At 39.4% G+C, this 20,538-nt stretch overlaps 1 protein-coding gene across 9 annotated transcripts in view; it reads right to left on the bottom strand.

Moving 5' to 3' along the window:
• The window catches only part of FLT1 (fms related receptor tyrosine kinase 1), a 147,815-nt gene that overhangs the window by 65,232 nt on the left and 62,045 nt on the right, over positions 1 to 20,538 (bottom strand). For all 9 annotated transcript variants that reach the window (XM_079973358.1, XM_079973352.1, XM_079973357.1 and 6 more), the window contains 6 exons: positions 16,756 to 16,918; positions 16,524 to 16,660; positions 14,482 to 14,656; positions 14,160 to 14,277; positions 12,147 to 12,316; positions 11,659 to 11,815 (listed from right to left, as the gene is read on the bottom strand). In XM_079973358.1, the coding sequence (XP_079829484.1) occupies positions 11,659 to 11,815; positions 12,147 to 12,316; positions 14,160 to 14,277; positions 14,482 to 14,656; positions 16,524 to 16,660; positions 16,756 to 16,918 (920 nt within the window). The remainder of the gene's footprint in view (positions 1 to 11,658; positions 11,816 to 12,146; positions 12,317 to 14,159; positions 14,278 to 14,481; positions 14,657 to 16,523; positions 16,661 to 16,755; positions 16,919 to 20,538) is intronic.

Raw genomic sequence — 20,538 nt, forward strand, 5'->3', positions numbered from 1 at the left:
CTTTGACTGGCAGGTCTTAAAACAGTAAGATATATGATGACAGTGTAGATGGAGAACATGGATCTTATAGGTCTACAGTTAGTTATTCATAAACTAGCCAGGCTCTGTCCAAGTAGGATCCGCCCCAGAACGTTCTGCTGGCACACAGAGAAAGAGTTAGGGTCAGAAAAGAACACTGGGAGCTTCCTCACATCCCAATCCTCTCACAGCTGAGAGCCAAGCTAAAGTTGTCACATCATAAGGCAAACAAGGTCTGCACTTGCTGTCAAATCATAGCAAAAAGGGTGTGTGAATTCCCTAAGTCTACTTATGGAGATCATAGACATTTTGGCACTTCAGGCAAACCACAAAATGGTGCTACCCCGTGACCAAGAAAAAAGGGGAGAATGACGATCTGCATCAGGAACAAAGGGGGAGAATAAAAATCTACATTGGGGACAAATGGGCGAGTGAAGCTCTAACCTGGGAGTGAGTGGGGGGTGGGGGAATCAAATCAATCACACCCACGGGTGAAACAAGGCATTATTTCCCCCGGGTTGAAGACCCAGTTTAGTAACCCCCCACGCACATTTGCGTACATACACGCAGAGGCTGGGACCTTAATGGCACCCCTCTAGAGGCTTTACCCCAGGGCAAAAAATGGGGCAATCCCCATACCATAGTTGCAGCACAATTGAAGTGGGAATCAAAGGGTATGTGGGGGTGGGTGGGTTTGCTCTGAATCACACTGGGCAAGTGCAGACCCTAGGAGACCCCAGATGGCAGCCCCTACCATTTCCTCCCTAGGGGTGAGAGGAGGCAAACAGCGCCTCCTATTTGCCAAGAGGCCGCTCTTGAGGTGGCATTGGCAGGGTGGCTAAAGCCAAGGAGGCGGCAGATCTAGCCTCCAAGGAGTATGCGGCAGTGGTGGCATCAGCGGGTGAGGCAGTCCTTGGAGGACGGATCTGCTGCCCCGGTGGATCCTGCTACCCGAGGCAGTCACCTCACCTTGCCTCATGGGTGAGTCGGCTCCGATTACAGCTAAGGAAATATTTGAACCAATGTCTTTCTTGTTCATAGCTCAGTAGCCTTGCCACTGCACTGCACCAGCTTTCATATTCACGCGTTCAAATTTTAATATTTTTATTTCCAATTCAGTCTTCTGAGGTTGTTGTTCTGACCTTGCAGAACTGGTTGGAGGTGCAAAGTCCCTTGATTTTTAATATGTGGTACTTTGTGGCAGAAAGCAAGTATTTGTGTCAAGTGCAGTTATGTGGGAGATGATAGATTTCTGTGAATGTATAAAATCCATCATGACTTGTTCTGGTTTCACTATGAAACACCTGGAAATTTTGCAAAAATGCATTCATTGTGCATTGTGATACTTAACATTGTCAATTGTGGCAATTAATTATCAATGTATGATAAATGGGTCATCCTGTTTGCTAATCAGAAGCATGTATTAGCTCACAGGGATGACTTGTAGTTGGAAAGTATCCAATAAAAAAAGGAGCCGCGCAACAAATGGTGAATATTCAAAAACATTTGAGGATTTTTTTAAAAATCCATGTCAATAGCAATAATTGGTCATATTACCACCCTACACAACCTGGAAATTGTGTACTGTAGACACAGTGGACACAACATATGCATATTAGTTCACAGATTTTAGTTAAAAATGTGAATCACAAATCTCGCTCTTACTTTGCTATGCACGCAGACTTTCACCTTTGGTGCACATGCATAGGGATCTGATGGCCAAAATTAGAGAAACAAACTATCACTTTGGGAAACCATTAGTCATTAATCCCAGTTTAGATTTCCACAGATATTTCAAGAAAGGGGAAGGAACAGTCAGAGCTGTTAATCTGACACTCTGATTCCCCCCCCCCGGCACTTGCTGCGTAGTAGTTTTGGACATTTCCAAAGAAGGATCCAATATATGATGTACACATTTACTGTGTGTTGGTGTTACATATCTTTATATGTATTCCATATGTCACTGAACCTTAAAAGTGCTTAGGACACAGATGAGCTATTGAGAAGAACTGGAGGACAGAGGGAGGATGGGGGGAGAAAGACGGCAAGACTCTAAAGGATACATCATACTCTTAAGGAAGTAGATTGTGCCATGTTTGAAGATGCAAAGATAATCACTGTGCTGGGAACCGTCTTATATACAGGAGGAAGCCAAACAACAAGAGGAAAGCAGTGTATGCTCCTAATTTCGCACAGGAAGCTCCCAGCACCTCCTGCTTAAGTTAGATAAGAAAACTCCCATGGCCTATTCTGGACAAGGCCACTGTTATCACCCTTAGCTTCACACTGTCCTCTCCCTACTCCACAGTTTGCTCCCTTAATGAGATCTTACCTCCATTTGCTTGCAGCTTGCCAAGCACAATAGCATGATATATTTATAACTATGGAGAGGGAAGTTTTCCAAGCTAAGAGTTTACTACATGTCACCTTGTCAATTCAAAATAAAAAACAGCTGCTTGATTGAAATGAGTAGCTTTATTACCACTAAGTCATAGATTCAAATTACTGAATGGGTTTGGATCACAGGGAAATATATAACTGCTGCCTCCAATCTAGTCTCATTATATACCTCTTACTTTATCAGAACAAAATTTCAAAAAAAAAGGAACACAATGCTAAGCCAAGGTATGTGCTTTGTAGAAACTATACCTCAAGGACCACCTCTTCTACCTGGACCCCAAGATCATCCTCTGAGGCCCTTCTTTGTGCGACTCCTCCATGAGAGGTCTGGATGGTGGCAACACAAGAATGGACCTTTCCTGCAGTGGTTCCCCATTTGTGGAGGTTTGGCTGGGCCTTCATTATACACCTTTAGGCACCAGGCAAAAATGTTCCTCTTCTCCCAGGCCCTAAGCTAATTGAAATCCAATGCCTTTTAATACATTTTTGTTCTTATTTTTCTTATCTGTTTTGTGGCTTTTATATTGTGATTTTATGTTTTGAACTGCTCTAAGATATACGGGTATAGGGCAATATACAGATTTAATTAATTACCTTAATAATATCAGACTGTGGGAGGTTAGACGACCTAAAATATGAAAATAAATATAAGATGTTCCCCACAATGAAGGGCACTTGATACGTTTAGTAAAAAGCATATATATCAAACATGGAAAGACAGCTAGAAGAGTTCCTTTCCACAGTATCTTAGTCTGCCCCGCTTGCAGACCTATTGCTTTAATTTTTTCATAACTTTTAATTTCAATTCAATTTGAATCATTCTACAAAAATTACAAGGACATAGTTGGCACTCCTGCCAGTGAGAGACCTTGGAATGGCCCAAGTTGTCAGTTTACATGTGCCATGTCAGAGGACCTATTTTGCCAGAACTCTACAGTGAGTATTTCTGAGAGCAGACTGCTTTGGAAAACCACTTTTCACCAAAGTATCAGTGCAATTTTTCAGTACTCCCTCTGAAATTACACAGTTTATGTGAGCAGAACTGCATATACAGTTGTTCACACATAGTAGCCACCTGCACCAGCTTTAATACATTGCGGCACTGGCAGTCAAACCAAGTCACCTTGGCAGTGTTCCAGTAAAGGTCTGCTCCTTCTTTAACCCTACGCAAGACACTACAACCTCTTAGGGCTCATTGTAGCTGTTATGCTCCTTTGCTTCCTGAATCAATGAGCTAATGTTTCTAAATGCAATGAGATTACATGTCCTACTGATTACTCAGCACCCTGATGTCTGGTGCTTCAATGGACTCCACCATGCAGCTAAATACAGTCTCCTGCAGTTTCCCAGAAACTGCTAGGTCGTTTATACACGTTTGTGCATGGATGATCATTATATGCAACCAGCTAAATGCTAAAGTTTAATTGGTGGAGGAGGAATGAAGAATTCTAGTCCTTTCTTCAATCACACTCACCTATGATTGCATTTTATTGCACCCTTCTGCAAATGAGCTCACAATGCCTTGCATGGTTCCCCATGCCCCTTTTTACGCTCCCCTTTTTATGCTCACAACAACCCTGTGAGGTAGTTTAGGCTGGAAGATGCTCACAGGCCCAAAGTCATTCAGTGGCTGAATAGGGATTTGAGCATGAGTCTTCCTAGTCCTGTGCCCTCTGACACTCTAACCAAACTGTGATGCACTTCAAGATATATACCAAAAATGTGTATAAAAATGTGTATTTTATGATAACATGCATACAAAATTGTGTATTTTTTTAAAAAAAGTTTAAAATAACATGCATTTTCATGCGGCTAAAAGAAACCCAAACCCTAGAAGTTACAGAAATTGGATGCAATACATATGAATGAACACAGACAAAACTGATATGAACCAGAAATAGACTGATCTATTCATCCCTAAGTCAAACATATCAGAACATATATCAAAAGGAGAGAAGTTGAAAGGGGGGAGATTCTGGCGGTGGTCCCAGAAGCAAATTGCTTGCTGTCACGTGATGAGGAACAGCCCACACAATTGGCCCTGGCATCCCATGAAGTCAATTATGTAATGTCTCTGCAAATGGTGGTCATCCTTTTTCTGTAGTAAAATGCTGTACTGGGTTACTTTAGCTGCCAAAATTTAACCAGTATTTGTATGCAGTACAGACCCTCAGTCTACTCTCTCCACAGCAAGAAACACTCTTTATATGAAATGCTTACTATACAAAAATGGGTTTGATGCTGAGCTTCCCCATGCAAATCCATAAGGATGGACTCATTGGGTAAGACTTGCTTTGATAGAATTCCGTCCCCCTTTTGCTTTGTCTCTAGTCTTGTAGTTAAGATATGTATTCCTTCTGAATACAATAGTTACATTTAACTATAGTGGTTGTTATGAACTAGTATATTATCACCCATGGAACTAAGCCACTTAAGATAACGGCTATACGAGTAATAGCATCTTGTGGCAATGAATCCCATACACCAATTTCCATACACTAATCTTACACTACACTGACTATCTCCTTTGTGTGTTTTGAACCTTCTACCAATCAATTTCATTGAACAATTCCACTATCTTGTATTCTAAGAGGACAATGGATCTATTTCCTCTTACTACATGATCCGTAAATCATTTTTCTGATGCCCAACCTTCTTAACATTTTCTTTAACCTGTAAGAAACTAGGAAGTTGAAATACAAACACAAAAAAGAATGATATTGAAACATAAAATTGAAAACAAGAGGTTAAAAGAAGCAAGCAGACATTTTACAGTTGAAGTGCTAGTTTTCCTTATCAGGTGAAAAGCTGCATCCCTTGGAAAAATGTACAAGTGCTATTCAATTATGTGCTAGGAGAGGCTAGTATATTCTCCATTCATAGGGTTCAGCCAAAATAACAGCCAAAACAACTCACTTAGAGCCCAAGGCAAAACTTTGACATGCCATTCATCCATGCCATTTCCATGTTTTTTTAATTTTTGAAAAGTCCAAAGAAAGGAGAAATTACTCTGCCTTGAAACTGCTTTAAATATGTGTCCCATTCCAGGAAAAACGAAGAGTGAGTATTGTTTTTAATATTAAGCACACAAATAATTTCAAGGTCCAGGGAGGGAAACTGATTTTTCCTTACAATTAACACATCTGCTGTGAAAACACCAGTGACCATTTGATGCTGCCCCAAGTTCTGCTTTTCTACAGAAAGCGCCCATATTCTTCAGAGAGATTTCGCCAATAAAAATAATAATGAAAGTTTGGGTCCTAATCAAGCTACAAAACTGCTTGCAAGGTGATTTGTGGGCTCCCTCTGACACTGTTTCCAGTATTAAAAGGTAATTTGAGCCACCCAGAGAACCATCTACTGCACACAACTCCTGGAGCTATGGAGATAATGAAGTATTTTAATGTACAATCTCCCAGAGAGTGGCAGCATGACCTCAAGTCCTATCCATGTCATGGAGAATTACAGCATTTACATTGTGAATGGCAGCAGAACAAGGACCCCACACACTAATCCACTCCTTTAGGTCACAGGAATTACCCTTTAAAAACTGAAAAAAGACTCAGAAGCAGGACTGCAGATTTCAAAGTGGACACTGGATCTGATCTGGTCATTGCTCTAAGTGGTGCAGATCAGAACCAGAGTTCACTGGATTCTATTTCCATTTCCATCCCTACCCCTAACCTGTGCTTTTGCAGAGAATCTAACAGATCATTCAAACAATTTCTCCACAGCATTTAGCTATCTTTGCTATATTTTCCCCATCCAGATTGAATCAACCCATCAGTGACTCTAGAAAAAACAACAGCAACAAAATTTATCCTTCTATGCCTTTATGTTTTATGCTTCATCATCATTTATTAGACTTGGGAAAGGATGATGATTTAAAGCACATAGTGATAGAACTTGGTTAATAAAGACCTTGGTTCAATGGAGACACATAAAGAAGCCTTTGACAAAAGTTTCAAGCATATTAGTTGGAAATAATTGGCCGCTGTATTAACTGTGACAAGAACAAGCAATGCAAATTATCATCACTATGTACAGAGAGGTCAATGCTAGTTCCAGTTCTCCAGGGTTATTATTAACAAGAGGCAAATTGCAATCTGTTTGGAAAGGGCCACAGTCTCCTTGCTTCCTGTTTCATAGAATGAAAGTTGCTGTTCATTAGAAGCTACCAAAATCTGATTCAGAATAAAAGGCCAGGGCATATAATTACTACTTTATCTTACCATTTGCTTAGTCTGAAAAAATGCAAAGAATATATTAGCTGAATTGTTTTACCTTTTCCTATTTGTCTGAATGGAGAGGGAAGAAATCTCCTTTTTTTCTTTCCACAAACTTTATTTTTTGCATACCCTATACTTTGTCCCATCTCTATAAAACACACGTTTCTTTTTAAGCTATATGTCAACTGTAGGACTTGGTTCTACCTTACATGATGGTTCATTCACTGCACACTAAAGAAGTTTAAATCTGAATTACATGAATACCCAACTAAAAGACTCCTTTACACTACAAAAGTGGCATAAAGACCCTCTCACCTTGATCTACAGTGCATTCACTTGGAAATAAATCCAATTTATTTCAAAATAACCTATTGTCTTGGGATCCATGGCAGATGGGGCAGGAATGGCAGGATCCTTCAGGGGAAGATGAGGACTATGGAATTGGAAGTGGGCAGAGTTCAGGAAGTGATGGGAAGGAGGGTTCTACCCTGCTGTTGAAAGATGTATCATGAGGAAAGAGAAGCTGGTGGAGTCAGAGAACTGCCTCCAGAGAGTGAGCTCCACAGAGTAGCTGAAGAGGCGGTTGAAAGATCAGCAGAGCCGGCTGAGGTGGAGAATCAGAGGCTAGAGTCCATTACCAAAGATGTGCAGTCATCTGCATGAACAGACCCAGTATCCTCTTCCCCACCCCCAGAAACACTAACCTGCAAACTCAAGTCTTCTGTCTTATGATGGTAACCACACAGATGATCTTATAACTGCCTATGGATTTTTGAACTGTGTATCTTGTATTGTGAACTGATGCTGAGATCCTGTGCTAACTTTTTAAAGAAAGCTTTCCAGTTTTTTTGAGCCGAGAGTTTGAGTACTGTGTCCAAGAGTGGGAGCCAATACACTAATGTCCTAGTAGCTTTGTGGGCAAATTGCATAAAGCAAAAGCCACTGAAAGTCACTGATGTGGTGTCCCATCATCCCAGACAACACTTTTCATTATTCTTTACTATTGACCATGCAGGCTGGGATGGATGAGAGTTGGAATGTAGCAGCCAGAGGGCACCATGTAGAATATCCCTGTTATTCATGTTGTTAGGGCCATTGACTACATATAATAAAATCATAGAATTGTAGTTGAAAGCGACCCTGAGGATCACATAGTTCAACACCCTGCAGTGCAGGAATTTCATCTAAAGCATCTATGATAGATGGCCATCCAACCTCTACTTAAAAACCTCAAATGAATGAGAGCACACCACCTTCTGAGGGAGTCTGTTCCACTGTCAAAGAACCCTCACTGTCAAAGTTTTTCTTGACGTTTAGTTGGAATCTCCTTTCTGGCCTTCCAGTGGAACCTTGCCTGAGGAACGCCCGTCCATCAGACATCAAACAGATAAACAACTATTTGACTTTTAGAAGACATCTGAAGGCAGCCCTGTATAGGTAAGTTTTTAATATTTGATGCTTTATTGTGTTTTTATATTTTGCTGGAAGCCAACCAGAGTGGCTGGGGCAACCCAGTCAGATAAAAGGCATAAAGATAATTAATAAATTTATTTATTTATTTATTTATATTATTATTATTATTATTATTATTATTATTATTATTATTATTCCTCCTTTGGTTTGGGTCCACAGCAGGAGAAAACAAGCTTGTTCCATCTTCCATGTGACAGCCCTTTATATATTTGAAGACGGTTATATATCTCTGCTCGGTCTCCTCTTATCTAGGCTAAACATACCCAATCCCTTAACCTTCCTCATACAGCTTCTGACTAGGGAAAGGATGCCAAAGGTGTGTCCAGTGAGTGTGCTGGATTTTCAGGCACCAATAGGACCAGACTATTACCATTATTTCATATAAACATCTACATTATTAGTGCACCAGATTTACATATGCTCTTATTTTTAACTAAACCAAGATTTGGAACCATCACCCTACAGGGTTGGCATGGTGAAAGCAGAAACACACACACACACACACTAATGATCTTCCATGTTTGCAGACACCCACAATTAAATTTGGGCAGGTCAATCATTTCTAAACACACACAATTAACACTTGTTCTTGTAATTTTGAATGCTTCATTAGTATTCTAAACTACATTGCCTCTTAACAACTACCCAAGCACATACTAATGATTCAGCCATTCAGTCTTTTCTTTAATGCCACTTTAAAATAAGTAGTAAAGATTTGTAATTAGACTGGCAGACTATGTTCATATTGAAGGTGTTAGGAATTTGACCATTTAGTCATAGCAAAGTAGTAATGCTGCTAAAACTTCAGCTGTATCTACATTTCTAATACTTTGTTAAATCAAATCCAAATGAAATAAATGGAGTTCCACAAGTACATTTACTGGACAGAGCTGCTGTTTATTTTGTTTGTGCATATGCAGGACATCTTTCTCACTGATTTTGCTGAAAGGGTAACCAAAGTAGTCTCTGGACCAAACTAGATGATCACAAAATATATATCATGCAGCTACAAATTACATTTTTCTCATGTAATTAAAAGTGGGAGAAGGGGGAAAGGTCCTACTTGAACTAATGGGAATTTTCTCCTAAGGCTCCTAGCTACACAGAAGAAGGGGTTATTATTTTGATTGCGCTGTGGAGGGAAGAGATAAGCCTGTCTACCCCATGTGCTTCCTTCCTGATAACAGTTAGCCTCCCTGTTCAAGTAGTCAAGTAAAGAAAAAAAGGCAAATGTGTGGCTGCATGCTATGCATTTAGTGAACATTTAGTTTGGCCCTCTGTGGGAAAGTAGATGGAGGGACTGAAAGTTCTTTACTGATTTTGAACCCAGTTGGTATCTATATAAAATTTGAACTGATTTCATATCTGTTTTGTTCCTGTTTTAAATTTGGTTTGTTTGTGTGTGTAGTTTTTCAAATTGTTTTTATAAAAGCAAATGTTTTCACTGTTTTTATTTCTGCAATTGTTCTCTATATGATTTTATTGTATTGTAAACTGCTTCAGAATGCCTCACGGGAAGCAATTCATAAATTAAATAAATAACCCTATTACAGAAAATGGATGTTGTGGATGACAAGCGGTTCCACATGACTGATATAACATCTGCACAGGATTCTCCACATAGATTGATGCTTGCTTGAAGATATCACCAACAATCTGGTGATAATACTGTAACTGCAAATCAACTTAATGAACCCTTTGCATAGCTACTAAATTTTTCATTAGGAAGCAATTGTTATAACAGATAGAAAAAAGTTGTTCTAGCATGAATCCCCCTGCTAATCTATTTGCTTTTTGTAGGACATGCTTCCTAAAAAGAACATTTGGAAATGGAGTTGATGCAAAGCATTTTTTTCTAGATCTTATGCAAGATAAACAGGTCAGTGTTCAGATCACTGGTAATCTCACATAGGCTGATTTTATTAGTTTTCCTGAGAATCCAAGTCTAGCTGGGCTCTGGCTGATGTCATTCAGGGCAAGAGAGTGACTTTGGGAAACAGAAAGCTCTTTCAAATACTTCTGCAGAAGTGAAGACCACACCTTTATTATCTCAGGACAAACATGTGAGGAAAGTTCATCTGTTGTGAAAACATGAAACTACAGCAAGTGCCTTTGAGAACATGGCCTTCTGACAAAAAAAAATAAACTACAAGGAATTATCACGGGCGGGATAATAAGGACAGGCAAAAAGGAGGAAATTTTTCGCCTTTTGATCTTCATCCCACACCAGGGCTTTCTCTGGTGATTTGTCTCTGAGAACAGCCACCCCCACCCCCACCCCTCACCCTGTCTGGGTTGCAAAGCACCCAATTTGAATAGACACTGAAGTGACAGCTGTCCAATCCCTATGAAAGTTGTGAAATCCTAGAGGTGTATGCAAGTGTCCCACCTATTGATCCTGAAGCCTCTACAGGAATAATATGTGGCTTGGGAAGATTCTTGCCAAGACCTGTTCCTTTCCTGGGTTCAAGCTGGTGAAGAGTTCACCCCTCTATGATAGTATCATAGAGAAACCCAGTCAGATGAGCGGGGTATAAATATTATCGTTGTTGTTGTTGTTGTTGTTGTTGTTGTTGTTGTTATGTCAGGACCAGAAGGAGTGTCAGGGTGCATGTTTCTTTCCCTTTTAGCCTCTGAAGCAATCTCAGGGATGAAAGAGATCCTCCCACATGGTTCCTGAAACTGTGAAGGGGTAGTCCCCTTATCATTTCAAAGGATCATATGGGTTTGGCTCCTTCCTTGCCTTGCTCAACACCGATCTGCCCCAGCCAGTATGGTAAATGGTCTGGGATGATTAGAGCTGTAGTTCAACAACATCTGGTTGGCCACAGGTTAGCCACCCATGCTCTAAATGGAGGTGCTAAGCCATATTTAGTCCTCTGCCTCTCCAGAGAGCTCAGAGTATAGAGTGGAAATGTGTTGGTTCCTTCACATCCCAGGAGTGTGTCCACTTATGCATCATCAAAAAGAAGGAATTTGCATACAATGTACTATAATTTAAATAAATATACAATGCTTCCAATCATAGTGGAAAAGGTTGGAACCCATGTGCTTGCTCAGTCTGCTGACCAGGTTCTAACTGCTGATAGGCAACTTCAAGAACCTGTACTTTAAACCAGACTTTGACTGGACAACCCTTCGAATAGAGGACACCTTCAAACAGGACTGTCCTCTGTAAAGTATGAGACATTGCCACCCTCCATCCCAAAAACAGCTTTACACAGGGCTGCTTAAGGGATAAATCTAACCTATCTATCATCAAACCATCAGAGTACTAGGTTGTTGAAGCCAGCTTCCTCCAGCAAGCCTCCAAACTACCCAGTGCAGTTGGGCTATACCAGGGACTTCCCTTCTCTTCTGTCAGGGAACATCCTACATATGCAGACCATAATTGCCAATGTCATTAATTCAAAGTATGATTTGTAGCTTTATAACCACAAATTGCATAACATGAGTTATAAATATTGAAGGAGACTTCAGACAACAACATAGAAGGCTAATGGCAGGGTATTGCAAAGAAGAAACTAAAATGATCTACCTTGCTGAGGAATTTGTCTGTTGACAAGGTTGCCAGGTCCACTTTATTGTAGGTTGAGGATTACCATAAACTATGCAAGTTAGGATTTGCTTACTTCCCACTTGATGAAGATTAGAACCAGGAATTGAAGACACTTCTTCATAGATCTGAGGTTTCACTGTAAAATAAAACCAGCACCACAAAAAAAATCAAATTGCTGAAACAACATGTACCTTACTATCTTTAAAGGTAAACAAGAAAGACCCTCAGCTCTTAGGAACTAATGCTGTTGCCAGGCTGAAGTTATTCCAATTAAGACTACAATCCTTATTATTGAGTTATTGGGTTGCCTTTGTTTTTGTTTTTATTATGTATTTTCTGTTTTTTTATATTGTTATTTTATGTTGTGAACCACCCTGAGATCTACAGGTATAGGACAGTATGCAAATTTAATAAATAATAAAATAATAATAAATAAGTCATTAATATAAATTGTGTTGTCAACTTACCATTTATTCTCAGAGTGACTGTCAAGTTTTTATGCAAGTTCCATTGCTGAGTGCTCAGCAATATAGTGTACTTTCCTGCATCTTCTTCAGCAACATGTTTTATGATTAGTGAATAACCTTTAATTATATACCGGGCACACATTTCAGCAGCAGGTAACCCATCCTTCAACCTATTAAAAGACAACCAGAATTCATAATTCTGCAACTATTTATGTATATTCCACAGGAAGCATCAGTCAAATATAATCTGTGCTCAAGAAGCAAATTGGGTCCCAAAGCTTATAAATGTTTTAAAACAGTAACGTGTGTTACATCTTACAAGGAAAGGGTGGCTGTTGATGATTAACATTCTTCCCACACACCTCCTTAGTAACATTTGGAAAAATATATGTGTAATGCAAAGTTGTTGCATGCTGTATTTCTCCAGTCTCTAAAGGACGGCTAATAAATGAAGAGTAGTGGCAGGGAAACTAATTGCTCTCAAACTGTGAAAGAAGTCCATCTATACACTTTGCATATTCCAGAGAACACAACAAAACACACAGTGTAGATGAAATGCAAGTGTTAAAATATATGTGCAGCTATGCTAAAAAAACCTCCAAAAATAAGTATTGTGAACTAGCACTCTACATGCATGTAAGGAATTGTCCTATTCAGCTTGTAACACAGCATTTAACAGTAATGAATTCAACCACAGCTGCTGACGTTTACAATTATTTAAACAAAAACAAAGACGAAAATGAGATCAAAACTGATAACATTGTTTCCTATTAAAATTATACCAAAGCACTCCGTGAAAGACTTCTTAAGATAGTGTGCAGAAGTTGTATAAAACAAGTTTAGAAAGAATGGGTCACCAAAAATAATTATGTCATCTCTTAAGGCCAAACTAAATGTGACATTAAATGTGTGTTGCTATCTGCCTGTCCCTTGCCACAGTGAAATACCAGCCATTGTGGGGAATGGGTTCCTGTGGTGGGATTGTGAAAACTTTTATTATGAAGACAAATCACCTTACAATTAAAATGCTAATGGGAGGTGAAGGCCTCCAAGGTTGCTTTTCAGGTTAAGATGGGTGAATCCAACACAGGGTCTGCCAGAGATTCATTTGAATCCAAGCTTGAACCTTAAACATTGCACGTGTTTGACTCATGCGCGATCGCGTAAACATGCAGCACCAGGAAATAATGAAATAAATTGGTTTAAATTGCAAAAAGGGCAAAAATAACCCCCAAAGAGTGGAGAAACTGCAAAAAGGATGCAAAAAGAGTGGGAAAATGGCCAGCAAGCCAAGGAACCTTTGCAACTGCAATCCCATGAGCCTTTGCACCAAACTTTGAGTTCTGTGGATGGTTGGAGTTTGTAGTTTCCGCATCATCCTCCAGCAATGAGGAAGACCAAGAGCCCCCACTGCCACCATTCATGCCAGTCTGGTAAATGCTGCTGGTTTTTTAAAGGGGTTTTTAAGGGTTTCCAAAGGTTTAGAAGGTGTTTGCAGGCTTTTTAGATTGTGTTCCCTACTATATGCAATTTCACACTTATGTGCAGTACCCGAGAACATAACTCCCACCTAAGTGGAGAGGTGCCTGTATATTATACTGAATGCCACAGGATTTACTTTTGAATAAGCACACTTAATACAGTAACTGCAGTAACTCCCTGCCTTTGCCCCAAGACAAATATGCACTGAGGTTGCCATATTTCAAAAAGCTTAAATATGCTGAGCTTTTTGGGGGGGCAAAGTTGTTGGCATTCAGCGATTTCTATCCAAACACTATTTCCAATGGCCAGCTGTGTCCGGGAAATATGGCAACCCTAAGTGAAATAAACATGGCTACTTTGTAAGCTTTGAAAATATGCATATTAACAGTAACAAATAATTTATTCCAAGTTCATTTCAGGGCATGTTTATTCATCTTTTTATTTGGAGGTGCAATGTATAATCCTGAGCAAGCATGTTATATTTCCAAATAAGTAGCTTCTTTCTCTATGCAGAAAAAAGTGTAATCCTACCATACAACCTCTGGTGCAGGAAACGCTTTCACTTTCATAGAAAGTCGATAGGACTTCTTGCCAGATATAACGTCCAGTACATTTTTTCTTCTATATTTCAAACTGATGAATGGTTTATCTTAAAAAAATAAATCAAATAAAATTATGTGTTTAAGATAGTGGTCTGGACAAGTATAACTGAAGCCACTTGATCACACAGATATAACACAAACTGGGACAGCAACCCTGGTCTTTTACACAAAAGTCATCCATCACTAAGTATTCAATTCATTGCCCTGGAATATGAATATCATACATTCTGCACAAACATAATGTTTCTTACCATAAATATGAACAGTTGTTTTAACTGATCTCACAGATAGGCCACTTGTCACATTGCAGGTATACTCTCCTTTATCAATATCACGGACTTTATCAACAACAATAATACTGTAGAATAGATTGGGTTCATCGTTCCTTGGTATAATGCTTTTAGTTATGGTTCCTCTTTTGCTTGCCTAGACAGGAGAAAAATGTTTACATGGAAAAAAGGTATTAACATACAACTTCTACCTCACAGGGTTGTTGTGAGGGTAACATGGTGAAGGAGAGAGTCATCTATGCCACCTTGTGCTGCTTGGAGGAAAGGTGGGATATAAATATAATGATAAATAAATATAAAATAAAATAAGCTGCTGTTTGTGGTTTAATCAAGTAATGCAAATTTAACACTTTACAAAGCCCCATTGTGTTGTGTGTTTCACAATTTCAAACAGAGTCTACTTTGCTGCAGTTCAGAAGACCACACAACTACCGTATTTTTCTGTGTATAAGACTAGGTTTTTTTCCTTAAAAATAATGTAACAAATTAGGGGGTATCTTATACACAGATACATCTCCCCCCATTTTCTTAAATCTGAGTCCCCCAAAATAGGGAGTGTCCTATACATAGGGGCATCTTATAGACAGAAAAATATGGTACTTCATATAGAAAATTAATTTCTGAAAGGGGCCCACATATCTATAAAAGAGCAAGATACTATATAGTATTTGTTATTGATGTCTAGCTATTAATTACACTAGTATTAACCTCATCTGATACACTAGCAACCAATTCCAATATTTGTAAATTTTAATAGCTGCTTCTCTCCGGGAATAACAGGAAACTGCAATGCTCACAAACAGCACAAAGAAGATGATGGACTCATAATCGGAGCATGGTGGTAAAGGATATAACAAAGGGTAGCAATCAGGGTGAGAGTTATTGGGAGTCAGCAGCCAGTATATTGGGTTTGACTGTGGCTATTCAGATCTTTGTGCAGCCATGAAGCTCAATAAGTAAGGCTTGGATATTCTCTCTCAATCTAAAAAGAGAGGATGGATAGAGGAACATAAAATGAGATTGTGATATTCTTGAAACATGTGAATTGGCACCACACACAGAGGATCACATTCTTGTACTGTGGGCATCAGGTGCTTTTGGCATTAGAGGCTAGTAACAACTTCCATCTAATTAAGTGACAATTTGACACTCTTTTCTTATGCTAAATAAATACTGTGGTAGGGAAGGTCCTGTTGGAAGTTAACTATGAACTGCTACCTTCCTCTAGCATAGGGGTAGCCAATGTGGTGTCCTTCAGATGTTGCTGGACTCAATTCCGATCAGCCCTAGCCAACATGACCAATGGTTAGGGGAGATAGGAGTTGTGCTCCAACAATATCTGTAGATTCAGTGGCTACTAAAATAACTATCATGACTTTAATATTCTTGCACAGAAATTGGATGGGTGAGCAGTTCCCATGTGTTTTTCACCAATGGCAAAGCTTAGCAAGGTTTACTTTGGATTCCTGACAAATACTTTTAATTGGCAGCTGTTTGTGTGCATGCTCCTGAAATGGTGAGGTGTTTAAGCTCACAACTACTGTTTAAAAATAATTGTTCACATAAAAAGTGAGATCTTGGACATATGAATTGTAGTATTTTCTCTAAGGTTGAGTTGAAAAACTGTCTGTTACTTCAAGAAAGATGGCAAAATGTTTTCTTTAAAAAGAATGCTCTTAGTTGGTAATGAGTACCAACATCATGAAATCTAATAAGTTTCATTCATTCATTCATCGGTTGTTATGAAATCAACACAAATGCATTGTGTAAAGCTTGCTTGGTCATTCGAGCAGGAAACTTTCTAGAAAAAGAGGTGCCAGAACTCCTCATGAACACCTCCTTCATTCTCTTAGAATGGCAATGGCACCCATCCAAGAGGTGCTGGAACATAGTTCCAGTGAGTTCCAGCTGAAAAAAGCCCTGATCACCCCAAGGGAATGTAAAATATGGGAAGTTCCTCTTTTTGTGGAATTATATTTTTAGAAAAGAGCAAGAGTACCCACCTCACCAGGATAACTCCATGTGATCTGCACTCTTGTGTTCCAGGCGGTAGTGATTGTACAGTTGAGGACAAGCTTGTCTCCTTTTAATAACTTGACTGGTCTTGAGGCATTTAACCGGACACTATGGATTTCATTGTCTACACAATACATCAAGAAATAAAAGTGAATCCGATTATTAATTAATTAAATAAATAACTGAAATTACTGACTGAGGAAACCAAAAGATACTTACTCATCCTGAATGTCAGGTATTTTGTGCTGTATTCATGGCCATTAATACTTGTTTCACAGCTGAGAAGGCCTATGAATTTATATGTTGCATTTGGTATGATAAAGCCCTTTGTACTATCCCAGATTATTGTCTTCCCATCAGGAATGATGTTAACTCCTGGCATCTAAAAATGAAATGAATTCATTACTTCTTTTTATTGTTAGGTGCTTCCCCCCTGAAACTAATGAATGGTTAATTTATAAAAGGAATTTTAAAAGTTCCTGAACATAACTAAACACCTATATGAATATATTTACTCAAAGGGCTCATAACATAAAAAAAAATGGTGTAGAATGTGACTATTTCATGTTTTCCCCCCAAAATTTCATTATTCATAATTTTGCAATAGCAAATGGAATTGCTCAGGCTTTATTGCTATGCCACTGACTTCCTGTTGACCAATATGGTTCTGTCGGAAAATGTTCTTCATTTGCAGATGCATAATCATCACATACCAGAACACTATTTTTGCCTCTAAATTGGCAGTTAGGGGATTTTCTAATGTTGACAGCAGGCCATTCCAGACAAGAAACAAATCTCGTAGTATGGGAATTTGCAAACACACACACAAAAAGAGAGAAAGAGTGAGTGAGAGAGAGAGAGAGTGTTTGGATATGAAAACATTTAAAGAAGGAAATCCAGCCTATTATAATATATAGTGGCATGTATATTTGTCAGGCATGTCTGTGACATCACAGCACAACTTAGAAGTCACAAATGAGCACGCGTGGCTTAGCATGCCCTAATGTTCCAAATTACAGGGGCTTCTCTATGTAGAGCTAACTACAGAGGTCGGTATCCAACATTGTGCCCTCCAGATATTGTGGACTACAACTCCCATCATCCTTAATGGTTGGTCAGCTGGGGCTGATGAAAGCTGTAGGCTGTAACACCTAGAGGGCAACACATTGGCTATCCCTGTTGTAGACTGTTATCATCTCATGGCTTTGACTAAGCCAGAAATGAAAGCATCATAGAATCATAGAGTTGGAAGGGTCCCCGAGGGAATCCAAATCAGGAATCTCAATGCATGGTTCCCTATCTAATTTGAAACCATACCAGACCCTGCTTGGCTTTGCAAATGTGCTAGCAGTTTTATTGCTGCACCACTGAGCATGCTCATGCAAGATCTTAAGTTACCTAGGCATGGCGCTCAAGACTGTAACTAAGCACAGGAGACCAAAGTGAGGAAGCAAAAAGACACCATCAATTGTGCAGAAAGAGTATGCCAGCTTTCTACAAAACAAGTGAGGTGCTAGAGTGGGAGGGCATTGAGGTTGAGTGCCTTCTAGCTGCCTCTCTGCCCAAGTGAGCACCTGCTGTGTGCATGCCAGCTATGTATTGAGTCATGCCACCCACATGAGGAAGCAAGGCAGCAGCAGGAAAGGCTGTATGCCGGGCAAGCCACCTCTTGTGTAGTTTGTGCTGTAGAACCAAGACAGCAGCAGAGGCTGCACACCAAGGCACCCACGGAGGTGAGTCACTTCTGGATCTCCAGGGCTCACACCATAAGAAATTTTATGCTCATAATGTTAATGAGGGGAAAACTATGGTATTATTTTCAGCAACAGGAGCAGAAAGTGAGTTCAGTATGCTTATATCCAGAGTGCATGGGGCAAGGGGGCTAAAGATCTTCTTTACACTCCTACCTCCCCTTTCACCATAAATTTAAGAAATCTCTCCTCATGTATGGAAACTAAAGATTGATTGCTGCTATACACAGTACAAGGGAACCTGTGACCCCCTTTTTAAAAGTCTAAAATCCATACACTACTGAAGCATAACAAAGATTTAAACATCAGATAGTATTCAGATACCTTACAGGTCATCAGTTTAGAAGGCACTGAAGTGATGGAACCTGTCTTTACACTGGCTCCTTTGACTATTGATGTTTTAAAAGGAGGTAAAACATTATTTGTTTTATTTTATTTGTTTTATTTTATTTATTTCATAAAATTTATACACCACTTGACCATTAAAAAACCTTCAAAGTGCTTCACAAAAAGAATAAAACCATTATCAGGAAAAACCATTATCGGGAAAAACCATAAAAGCAACTATTTACTGTAAGTCATTCAAAACATAAAACCAACAATAAACTAACAACAGATTAAAGCATATAACTCCCATTCTACACATCTGGGTAGGCTTGTCTAAACAAGAATGTTCATGTCAATAGCCAGGGAGTTCCAGAATATAGGTGCTACCACACTAAAAGAACCCAATTATCTCAGGAGTGGAGGAGCAATTGGGCTATAATGAAGGGCAGTATACAAATTTAATTAATAATAATTATAATAGTGCAGCATCCAGCACTTAATCTGGTTGGGCAGCACCAGTTGTGGGTCAACTATGCTCCATGGTATGAAAAGAGGAGGATCTTAGCACCCATTGCTAGGGTAAATATATATACACATAGGGGGGCTGGGACTGGTCACTGACACTTCTGAATCAAAACCTAGAAATCTGCACTGATTGTGACAGTGAAGACTGCTAAGTATACTATTTCTTCTTTCATAAATTCAGTGATCATGGATCACAAAGCTCAGAGCTGCAAAGCAAGTCACCTCCCTTCATTCTATGTTATTTCCCCAGACAGAAAAAAAAGTTTTAATAGAATGAACAACAATCACAGCTAAGACTAAAGTGACACAGTGAAATATACTTCCTTATCTTTACAGCATCTCTGCTAAGAAGCCATAATCACAATTTAAATGATGGGAGGAGTGTGTCCTGTACATACAAATACTTTCTGCCACTTTATAGCCTGCTGACTGACTTTCTAAAGTGTCTTGAATTCTAGAGAGCCTATTGTGCTTACTGTTGCCAGATATAAACATTTCCCTTTTGATCCTTGGACTGATTCATCATTGCATATACAGACAATGACAATAAGAGGCATGCACAGCCCACTGTTTCAGGATATTCTGTCGAAGATAAAGTTTCCACCAAAGTCATGAATGCCTGCAGGAGGATTGGGAGGCTTTCATTTTATAGCGCAATTGTTAATGCTGACTTAGCACTGGTGGTAGATGCATTGGGAGGAAACGTTCCCTTTGATTTAATATGTACATCTTTAGGAACACTGGATCCATGAAGCTCAACATTATCTACCCTGACTAGCAGCAGCTCTCCAAGGTTTCAGACAGGGGAGATTCCAAGCCCTATCTAGACCCTTCTGCACACAAGGCCTTTCTGAGCCTAGACCCTTCTCTATACAAGGCAGATTCTCTGCCATTGAGATACAGCCCTTTCCCTTTATTTATCTAGCTGGGCTGGAGAACCTGTGGTGCTCCAGAGTTTGTTATACTCCAAACACCCACAATCTCTGACCACTGGCAAGGCTGGCTGGGGCCGATGGAAATTGAACTGGGATGCAAACAGGATTTTAAGGATCCAGTACAATGTATGTGGTTTGGTCCTTCTCTCTACCTGCAAAGGAGGATGCCAATTTGCATAAAGTTTGTATGTGCTTTGTGCCACATGCAAATTTATGCAAATCTGCATTTTGAGGGGGCAGAAGTCACACACAAGTAATAAGATGCTTGAAAGACAGAAGGTAAACAGATGAAACATCACCATAACTGCATTTCCATATTAGGAAACGTTTAGCCTATTCAATTTCTGTCTTCCACATAACTGTTAAGACACAAGAACTATATTTCTCTTTCAATGTCAGTCCCAAATCGTGCAAAATTCTCAGGTTTCATGAGCTGCAAACCAGTTATGTTACTGCAGGTCTTT

The sequence above is a fragment of the Podarcis cretensis genome (genome assembly GCF_951804945.1).
Source record: "Podarcis cretensis genome assembly, chromosome: 4".
Taxonomy (NCBI): domain Eukaryota; kingdom Metazoa; phylum Chordata; class Lepidosauria; order Squamata; family Lacertidae; genus Podarcis; species Podarcis cretensis.